Raw genomic sequence first — 11342 nt, forward strand, 5'->3', positions numbered from 1 at the left:
TGTTTAGATTGTATCTTAAAATGATTTAATAATCAAGATGACATTTTTTTTTACACTATAAGTTTTTATTTTTAGTCAATTTGTCAGTTTTTTTTAATGTTACTAGCTAAATCTTAATAATTAATATTCTCCCTTGATTACTCTAAAAAAAAAAATTGTTTCATTGTTTTTTTTTTTTTTTTTGCCATTTCTTTTTACGAAAACTGTATGCATGTATTCCTACAGCAAGGCCAAAAGAAAAGGAGGAAGAAGAGAAAAACAAACAAACAAGTAATAAAGGGAGATCCCTTGACATTTTTATATCATATACCTATATTACAAGCCTATAATAGTGTGATGAAAGCATATTCATCTGATCAAGTGATATAAAAACATCAGTTATGGCATGCTTTCATCCACACCATGTTTTGAAGAGTTGATGAAGCCATAGTTGTTTAAGTGATCATCACCAAGCGTCTCTTGTTGTGTTGTGGTTAATAGAGATATTGGACTGTAAGAATGCCATCTAGCCCAAAATAGGTAGCTAAGGAAGTTGAGGAAGCTAAGGACTGCTAGCATCCAGTAGAAAAGATCCAATCTGTCTTTGTTGAGATCATTGTCACTGAGCCAACCTTGATTTGAAGAACTTGAGGAGGTGATCTTGTTTACCAAAGAAACAAGTAAGGAGCTCAAGTAAAACCCAAATGAATAGGAGCAATAGGTGATAGCTGTTAAAAATGCTTGCATCCCTTTTAAAGACTGTTTGTAAAAGAACTCTATGAGACCAACGGCAGTCAGCATTTCTGACAATCCAAATATTAGAAACTGCGGGGTGATCCAAAAGATGGACAGTATCTTGTTGGAATCTACAGCTGCATCCCTTCTCTTCTTCTCCATAATGGCAGCAGAAACCATGGAAAAGGTAGCAAAAAAGAGGCCGGCTCCTATCCTCTGCAGAGGAGATATTCCTGATTCATGACCGGTGATTTTTCTTGCTAAAGGTACAAAGAAAGTGTCATATAGAGGGACTACAATGATGAGTATAATGTAAGGGATGGATTGAAGTGAAGCAGGAGGGATATGGAAGGATTTGGCGAGTTGGGTGTCCATGGCACCACCTTGTTGGACTGAGAATGTCTGGAGTTGAGCTAAGATGGTGTTAAAAACGATGGTGCAGGCAAAAATTGGAATGGCTGAGATCAGTATCTTCACTTGCTCCACTTGAGTGACACTGCACAATCTCCATGGACTCTCCTTTATATTGGTCCCATCTTCAATTTTGATGCAGGCCTTGTCCAAGAACCTGAAATTTTATTGATGGCCATTTCGTTATGTTCTAGTTCAAATTATTGGTCAAGAGAGATTGATTCAAATTTATAAAGATCAATTTATAAGAACCAGATTAAATTCCCTTTCTTTGGTGACCAAATAATATGGATCCAAAAATACATGTTGTTTCTGCTTAATTAATTCAGAAAAATCATGTATTACCTGAACCTTTGTGTATGAGCTAGACTGCCAGAGTCAGCAGATGGGGCTACTATGCCATTATCGAGCACACTGTTTTGGCTTCCATGAAGCATCTGTGGATTAGATGGACAAATTTGCTTTCTCTTTAATATTGCAGCCACAAAAACCTGAGAAACCCAGATAGACCACAAATAGAATCCAATTTGATTATTAAAAAAATGCAAGGTCCAACATACTCTCATGGTTATTCCATGATAAAAATGGATGGAGCAACTTTTACCGCATGTGACCATGAGTAAGCACAAACACCCTTTCTGTCATTGTCTATGTAACCTTATGCTATTCAACAAGCAGTTACTGTTATATATGTTAATGACGTTTTTTAATATGTATGCATCTATAGTTGCTTGGCCTGGAATTTAAGGACAAAACTATGCACTTATAATAAACGGTAGCACATGCATCTCCAACAAATGTAGCTCATTTGGTGCTCTTGCAAAGCAACAGGAGTTAAAAAGAAAAGGGTTAAGGTGCATTACCTGAGCTATGGGGGTGAAAATGCTTCCTTGAGGGGGTTTGTTCCTGTAATATAGATTACCGGAAACCAAGCTGATCAATCCCATGGCCATGACAGCTGCAGAGACTCCAAAACCAACATCCATCCCAGAATGCGTTTGTATCCATACAAGAAGTGTTAGAGCAAAAAGTTCACCCATGGAGAAAGCAAAATAGGCAGCATTGAAGTAGGTAGAGAGCTTCTTGGATTGCTTTGGATTGCTTTGATTGAACTGGTCACCTCCATGAGCAATCATGTTGGGTTTAACACATCCACTCCCTAATGCCACCAAGTACAGGGCTACAAAAAAGATCAAGGACTTGACTCCTTTCGCTTCCACACAGTTTTCTCCATCAGTTAACATGTTACACTGGGGTGGCTTTAGTTGGGGAAGATGAGCTTGAACTGATAGTAATATGAAACCCTACAAAATCAATGACCAAACAAAAACAAATGTGTTGATTAGAAGGAATCTTCATTATTAACATAAAGACAATTTTTCCTCGTAATTCTTCAATATTTGTCCCCTTTACATCTAGAAGTTTGTCTTATCTTAAATCACAGAAGGGAATATATGTATATATGTAAGGCTTATATTATATTGAACAAAAAAAGCGAGTCAGCCACCATTGTGGAAAGAGTACTTGGGAGAATGAAAAGACAAAAAGTGGAAGTAGAAATTAAAAAGGTCATTTGAAAGAAAAAGGAGCTCTTACAGAAAGTTCGACAAAACCAAAGATGAGCATGGTCCAGAAACACCCAAGATAAGAGTCCGAGAGGTAACCACCAAGGAGGGCCAGGATAAAGATAGTTCCAACAAAATTTGTCACTGTGTTTGCAGCCTTTGACAAAGGGAAGTGCATCTCATTTATCACATATGTTATGAGGTTGTTCCCTACAGCAGCTATTGCCATTATCTCAAATGCTTGAAGCCCTGAAATCCCATGCCAAAAAATATTTCAAGTGTTTGCAGGTAAGAGTATACAAAATCAAGAGAGAGAGAGAGAGAGAGAGAGTCAAGTCATATTCTCACTTTATGCTGTGAGATTTTTACAAATTTTGACTCTTGTTGCTTTCACTATCAAACATATGTATAGTGAGAGAGAGAGACAGAGAGATGTAGCTAGCTAGTATAGCCAAATAAAGAGTTAAACCATAAAATACTAAAAATAGTAGTGGAGCAACAAGAGAGGAGCTGATAACAAGTTACCGAAATCAAGAAAACATCCTCTACTTTAACAATCTCATATTAAATGCTTGCAAGTTGTAGCTCAAGCTATTGCTTAACATCCCAAGAAAAGGGAATCCATTTATTGCAAAGAGTGAGAAATATCCATGAAACACCAAGATCAGAAAACCACACACACACACACAAGTGTTTGGTTTTGAGTGGGAAAGAGAGAGGGAATAAGGCATACCAAGAACAAATGCTGCGGCTCTCATGCCTCCATGCTTGTTGGGATTGGAGGGTTTGCCTCTCCAATCAACAGTAATCTCCTCACCAATCACACACTTGCTCTCTCCCTTGTTATCATATCTCCTTGCCTCCATTTCCGTTTCTCTTGACCTCTTAGCTCTTTCACTACGGAGAGAGAACAAAAATGCAAGAAACAGCTAGCTGTTGTCTACACTCTTATGCTGAAATTGAGGCAGGTGTATTGCCCCCTTGTCCTTCCTCGCAATATATATATACAAGGAAGGGCCAAGCCATCCTTGATAGTTGAAAGTCGAAACTTTTAAACCACACGCAGTCTAAAAACGTGGATAACACCTCCACCATAGAAAAAGCGTGATGCTTGCTACAGTTATTGCTTTAGTTTGCGCACTTAGAGCTTCAAAGGAGAGAGTCTGTGTGCTTTACGCTGTGTTTTTGGATATACATATTTTCTTATGCTATTAATGTGTGTTATTATAATCTCTTAATATTTAATATCTTATTGAGTAATCTTTAATGGAAGAGGGGGGGGGGGAGTCAAAGGGGGTTAACATGCACTTCACTCTTAACGGGAGGTAGGTTAACAAGATTTTCAAGGGAAAAAACCTTTTTTTTTTTTTTTTTGAAATCCAAATTTTATATTTCCTCCTTTTTACACATACCCAACAAAGAGGTCCCATTATAATGCTTTATTTATTTATTATATTTAATTTAGAGATAAATTGGATCCCTCCTTTAATTATAAATAATTTCTGACCACACATGTGCTCAAACATTCTTAAGACTTTATATTCCGACCACTTGCTTACATTCTTAATACTTAACCTTCGACTTTTAACCTCAAACGAAACAAAACCTTAAACATAGCTTCTTGGAGCAAAAAACATAAATTCAGTTGAATCACAATCTCATTAACATGGTATTGGATGGAGTACTTATTGACACATTAATTATCCTATATATATATGGTCGTTAATTTTGTCTTACATTAAGGTGACTAATTAAGTTTTAATTATTTGCGATAATCTTATTGTGAGTTACAACGGATTAACAAAAAGATTTATTAAACTTTGTTTTAACTCTCCCAAAATAACTCCATTCACCTCCAAACATGGTAATTCTCGTACTTGGTTGACGGATTTGACGGTTCAAATAATTAATATGTTTAATTTCAAGTCAAGAATAGTACTCTAAGAGTCTCCATATATAATTGCATGTTTTATGTCTTGGGCATGCATAAATTACTTTAATTGTTCAATGGTAATGGTAATCGATTAATTCAAATCTCAAAGAACTACGTACGATATTAATTGCATTGTTGACTTGAGAGACTGAAGTTAATAAATCAAGATACCAACTTCCACATCAATAATTAATTCAGTCAATATGGCAGGTCGACATGTTGATATATATTTATATATAGTTGCTTGACAGTCAACATATTTTACCTGAGCTATATTGACCTCATATATATGGACCTAATTGAATGAATCTTAAATACAAGGATAAAATTTAAATTTTCAAAAACAAATAATTAGGGGAGGCATGACATCCATAACGTAGCCCCAAACCTTGTCATCGATCATTCAATTCTTACCCTTGAAAAACCTCTTCATGTTTTAATAATTTAAAAAAGAACTAGAAAAAAAAAAAAAGGAGGGGGGGGGGGGGGGGGGGGGGGGGGAAGGCCCATAACGTGTTTAAATTATAGCTGGGTCCTCGTTAAAAGTGGACAAATTAAGCAGGAATAACACGCTAATTTAAACGAGCTGATCTTGTAGTAATTGAAGGCATTGTGTAGCTTTGGAGGCTTAGGTTTGGTGGTCTGCGGATATATACCCTTTTAATTATGATGAAAGAGTGTCATTTTGCATTAAGTAATTCTAGATCGTTCGGATCATGTAATTAACGTCTATTTATACTAACATCTGTGTGTTTCTGCATACAAATGTATACACAAATTAACATGGCATGTCGAAACCCAGTGGACTATATATGCAGTGAACAACACTGTGCAGAAGTGCTGCTGCCAATTCTTCAACGTATGCTCAATGTCTTGGCCTCTCTTGTGTATAAATATTGGTGATGAACTAGCTTATATATATGATTGTTCGATCCTTAACCCTGAGATATATAATAATGACTGATGAATTGGTTCTTCCCGGCCCTCCTGGATTAAGTTGAATGACAGTACTTTGCTAGCAAGAGAAAGAAATGTGGATCTAATTAATTAATGATGTTCAACATAATTAAATTGTATTTAATTTGAAATTATAAATGAAAATGTCTTAATTAAATGGGAGAAGCTATGTATGATATAATACGAGTATCATCTAGCTAGTTCCTCCTGATTAAACATGACATGAAATGTGCCTAAGCAATAAAGTGAAGATAGAGAATCGCTTGCTATTTATACGTACATTAACCAATAAAATAGACTTTAAACTATATATGTGCACTGAATGGCCAACAAAATAAACAATATGCCGACAGAGATGGTGGTGCAGGAGTGGGCAATTAGGCTGCAATCCTCTAATTAGCGAATAAAGATGATGAACTTTGAATTAATCTTTAATCTTGCATGGTGCAACAGACTGTTGCTGATACTAATTAATTACTTTATCGGAGTGCTAATGTGAGGGAGAGCACAAGCAAGGAAACCAAGTTAAAAGGCTAGCTGTCGGTTCTTACAAGCAACAAAAGGAGAGATGGTTCTCAACTTTTAATATGAGATGCTCGAATTAATTTAGGTTTTCATTGCCTTGATCGAATATCTCTCTGTTTTTTTTGTTTTCCCAGGCCTTATTTATCCCTTTCTTCATGCAAATACATTAATTTAAAGCACTGTCTATTATTAGAATATGAAAGGAAACCATACGTCTTATTCATGGTTGCATATATGTTCTCCAAAAAGCTAGACAAATATGACAGGATGTAGGTTAAAGGTAGAAGGGCAGCAGCGTAGGGGATAGGAGGAGAGAGCACATTACTTTTTTAAATATATATATTGGCCATTTTCACCATGAATGGTGGTAAAAAGAGCAGCGGAATCCGGTCACAATATTCATGCATGAATAAACTTATAAGACAAGTATATATTCGTATGCTAGCTACTGCATTTTGGGTCGAGGTAATTCGATCTTGATCAATATTTGTATATAATTAATTGTTTAGTATTTTGAATATATATTATTAATATAATCTTATAATTAATCTGTGCATTATTGTTGTTATTTTTTGTATAGTTCATATTGTTTTTAAACAACAACGACAATAGCATTAATAATCTTATATATACCCTTGAAAAATGCCTGGCCTGAATTTTATATAGCTTTTATACTTTTTTCTTCTTTTTTTTCAACTTGGTTTAATTAATGTTGGTTTTTAATTTGTTGATTGAATAAAAATAATATCCTAAAAATAAAGAAGTAATTAATAAAACCTTTTAAAAGAATATAATATATGTTTTATAATCTCAAGGGATGTTGAATTTAAAAATCTTAATTACTTTTTGGTTTATTTTCAACTTTATTTCATAATTTTATTACAAAAAAAGCTTAAATGGGAAATAATAGAAACACAAATGATAGCTCATACAGTACTATCAAAAACTCTTAAACAACGATCAAAGGTCCTTGACAGGTATTAATCTCGCATTAATTATAGATATCAAGAATATTTCATATGAGTTAATTAAACTAATTAATGCTAATAAATTGTAGCTAATCTTTATCTAGCTGCATATATATGTGACAAGAGTGGCCTAATGCATGTATTAATTAATCTTTTAATAAATAAAAAGCTTATGACCAGCTGGAAGCTTTGGAATAAATTTGTAGTGTGGAGAGGCTTGACTGGGTTAATTAATTAATATCTAAATCTATAGTAACACATAAAAAACCGGGAAAACTACAAAATAACTATTACAGCGTCACCATCTATGACATGTTTTTTATTTTTAATCAAAACGTGGCAGGTACTGGTTGGTTTGTCGGCAAGAGAAGTCAAAATATAGGTTGAAGTGCAAACCAGCCTAAACATGTAGACTTACGATACGTTGGTTTTGTTTAGATTTTTTTAGGTGACAAAGAGGCAGACAAAGTGGAGACAAGGATTTCGAATCCTAAGTGGATCCCATTAACATTATTAAAGCCATGTTTATACATGAACAGCAGCAGAGTTCTGGCCAGACAACGTTCTCTCTTTTCCTTTTTACTGTTATTCCTGGACGCGAGTCATCCTGAAACCTGTTTCCAGGATTGTTTATCAGTCTCCCTCTACATACATGTATACTTGGAAGGTAGGGTATCAACTAGTAACAAAAAAAAAAATTCGTTTTATAATTAATAAAGAAGACATGTGATTACTTTCAAACACATATCTCAATAATTTGAAGTATATATATATTAGCTGGGATCAGTCTTCAAAATCTTGTTTTCAACAATATCTTAGGTTCGGCATTGTTGTAGTAGCTAGCTTTCATGCTTATAATTTAAAAAACATGGTGGATGAAAGCTCCTATCGCAAGGATCACCGAATGTGGGCAAAGATACACAGTGCTATTATCCAATATCTGAAGTCCTTGGCCTTTATATATATTTTCGATCACGTGTTCTCGAATTAACAGCACGCAGATATATACTGGGCATGTTTCTTGCGGACCCTTTGGTGCTTGCGTATGTACAAGAACTCTCTCTAAACCCTAAAACCATTTTAATCATAGTCAAAAGCAGCTGCCTGAACTTGGACACAATTTCAACCTCCATATCTATCGAAAAGCCAATTCGTTCGAAGCACCACCCAGAAACCAATGCTCAAAAAGCCCCTTTATATATTTAGTACTACTACTGTATATTGAGATAGTCAAAAAGGTTCGAGAGATTCTAAGTAAATGGTAGTTGGGCATGCACTGATCACTTCTTTAATTATATATATAGGGCCGGCCGGTTTCTACACCGGTACCTGTGTCTGTGGGGTTCTTATTTCCAACACCTTCCCATCCCTTTTTTCTTGAATTCGTTCATAATTCAAGCATCTCCACAATTGCAAAAAAAACCAATAAAATCGGTCTAGCTTTGTGTGCTATATACATGCATTATTATGTTTGGGCTACAATTATCCACGTCTGGCTCTAACATTATATTAATTTGCTGGTATATAATGGAAGCCACGAGAGCACGATATCGGTAATCTTGAGGGTTGGTTCATCTTCAAATTGGCACTCTTTTGACGTTGTTAATATAACAACATTCATTATCTTTTCTTTTGTATTGGTCCGCCGTCTTCATTGCTGTAATGATGAAACTATATATATATATATATCCTTTCTTTAAGGTCAATGGCCTTAATTCCCTCTAGAGAATTTCATGTCCTTACATGGCTGATCGATCACACATTTTGGAATGATACAGAATGTTGCCAATTTTGAATAATCCCTCCAATAATTTTGCTCAAAATAATAAAATATGGCATGGGAAGAAGTCTCCAGGAAGCAAGCTAGCTAGCTTGCTTGCTGGGTTAGCAAGTCTGAAATGGATACGCGAAGTGGACCTGTGCTATACATAAGTCACCAAGCATTTTTGACTTGTGTCTATAAAAAATATAATGTGGAACAGATTGAGTCATCATCTGCTTAATTTGGCGTTGGACTTGGCTAAGTGGAAATCTTACCTCACAAAATCTAGAGGTGATTCAAAGTTAATGAGATAAGATCATAATCATGCATGTAACCACACACTCATTATTTGAAAGTGTAGTTTAACCATACTTTTAAAAAGAATTAACTTCAAAAAACAACTTAGAAATTATTTTTTATTGTTTTGATGTGCTGGTGTTAAAAACATAAAAAATATATTATTTAAATATATTTTTAAACAAAAAATATTTTTAAAAATACTTTACATCACAATCTTAAAAGAAAAACAAATATCATATCAACACCTCCCTCAATAAAAGAAAAGGAAGAAGAAAAAGAAAACGTAATTTCAATCCAAAGTAATTAGTGATGGTTAAGGTTGTATTGTCAATAAATCTTTCTTAGAATAGCTAGGAGCTGGAGATATTTCGACTTAGTTAGTTTAAATTTTGATTTTGTTTTGTTGTTGGGTTGTTGTTTTATTAGTAATTGTTTTATTAGTAAAGTTGTTTGTTTCTTTATTTTTATTTTTCTTTGTAATTAGGTTGATGTCTAAGCTACAACTTATATAGCTAAAGCTTTGTTACCTTTGTTAAGGTTTTTTCTTTTTATTTTATATATATTCTTGATTTTTTAAAAAAAATAAAAGAGCAATAAAGTGGATTCAAACGATGATAAGAATAAATTAGATAATTAAAGTTTTAGAATGATTAGTGACCAAAGCGCACAGAGTGTTGATGCTGCCTGATCCTCGGATGCCTCGGCCACCGCACAAGTTGTATAGTCTCAAAATTTCCAGTAGAACCAGACGTAGATTATAACTCTTCGAAGGAGAGAGTATAGGAGTAGTAGTAGTGGTGGTGTGTTATTTATGCATGATCCCCCTTGATGTAGACGAGACATGCTGAGCATTAATGAATGTATGTGGGATCGATGCATGATCTCTATATATATAATTTTGTAGAAATTAATAAGATATGATCTTATATGATGAGGCTATTCACCCACTCTTCGAAATGTCTGGACGACAAGCACTCATCGCAATGCATTGTCACTTTTGTAATTAGGTCTTTCCTCAATATATATATATAAGAAACTACTGTGACTGTCCAATCATGCATCTTCTCTTTTAACACTCATCACTAAGCTTGCCCGCTATTAGCGTTTCTTGCTTGCAAGATGCTGCTCAAGTGTGTGTGTGGGTTGCCTATTTGCTCAACTCTATATATATATATATATATATATATATAGTTGAAAATAATGAATGGTGGTAAGTAGATTCTTTCCCATTTCAATACTTGGTTTTGTTAACTATATAGGCATCATGTCAAGGTGTATCAGCATCTTGACTTGTGGCCTTGTTATAATTAATTTACTTTTCGTATGATCTAGTAAGGATTTTTTTGAGTTGGGTTTTATGTTGAATCAAATTAAAAATTAATTTAAATTGATCTAATAAATAAATTAGATAAAAACTTGAGGGAGATTCGGTTTAACTTTTAATAAGATAAATTTTTTAAAAAATATTATTTTAAATTGATTCATATCAATTTAAATTAACTCAGAGATACATGTTCCACAATTTCTTTGTTTCACTTAGAGATATATGTTGTTCATCATCATAATAAGTGAAGAAAACGTCGACCATTGTTGAAATCAAAATCTCAACCTAATCAAGTAGAATAGCAACGAAAGTACAATATTGGCACACGACAGCTAATGCATTAATTAATTAAGCCTTTGGTTTAGAAATTAATTAGTCATCGATCGGTATTAATTCAAATTTGTACTTAATACCAGATAAAGCTAAAGTTTTCTTATTATTCTTCACAAAGTCAACTCTACAAAAGTCAATCTTCCCCACCTAGCCATGCAGAAACCCGCAAAAGTTGGCCAACCGCTGAAAGCAGCAGCCTGTTTGAGTTCAAGCTTCAGACAGATGAACAGTGTGTCCCAAAACCCCTTTAGTGTGATCAAATCACAATACATTAGAGCTTTCTAAATCAAATTAAAGCCATTGGAATGACAGACATGGACGTTTGACACGTTAATGGTTTCCTTTCTTCCAATATTTCACGAAGCAGCGGCCATGGCCACAAACCCTTCAATTCAACTACTTTACATGATATCTATTGTCAAAAGCAGATGTTAGACATCTCATCCCATCCTTGACTGCCTTTCGAGCCACAGAAAGTTGCCATCCACAGCTTACCTTTGTATAAGGTGAACGTTTTAATTTTGACTTCAAGCACACACTGACACGTACA

The 11342-nt window shown here is 34.4% G+C and overlaps 1 protein-coding gene across 1 annotated transcript; it reads right to left on the reverse strand.

The window, feature by feature from the left end:
- Nucleotides 1–269: 269 nt before the first annotated feature.
- Nucleotides 270–3670, reverse strand: LOC18096587 (protein NRT1/ PTR FAMILY 4.3). Its single transcript, XM_006385124.3, has 5 exons — nucleotides 3424–3670; nucleotides 2722–2939; nucleotides 1989–2429; nucleotides 1471–1616; nucleotides 270–1282 (listed from the first exon to the last, which is right to left on the reverse strand). Exons 1-5 carry the CDS (start codon nucleotides 3554–3556, stop codon nucleotides 379–381), a joined length of 1842 nt encoding a protein of 613 aa, XP_006385186.1. The 5' UTR covers nucleotides 3557–3670; the 3' UTR covers nucleotides 270–378.
- Nucleotides 3671–11342: the final 7672 nt, after the last annotated feature.

The sequence above is a fragment of the Populus trichocarpa genome, chromosome 3 (genome assembly GCF_000002775.5).
Source record: "Populus trichocarpa isolate Nisqually-1 chromosome 3, P.trichocarpa_v4.1, whole genome shotgun sequence".
Lineage (NCBI taxonomy): Eukaryota > Viridiplantae > Streptophyta > Magnoliopsida > Malpighiales > Salicaceae > Populus > Populus trichocarpa.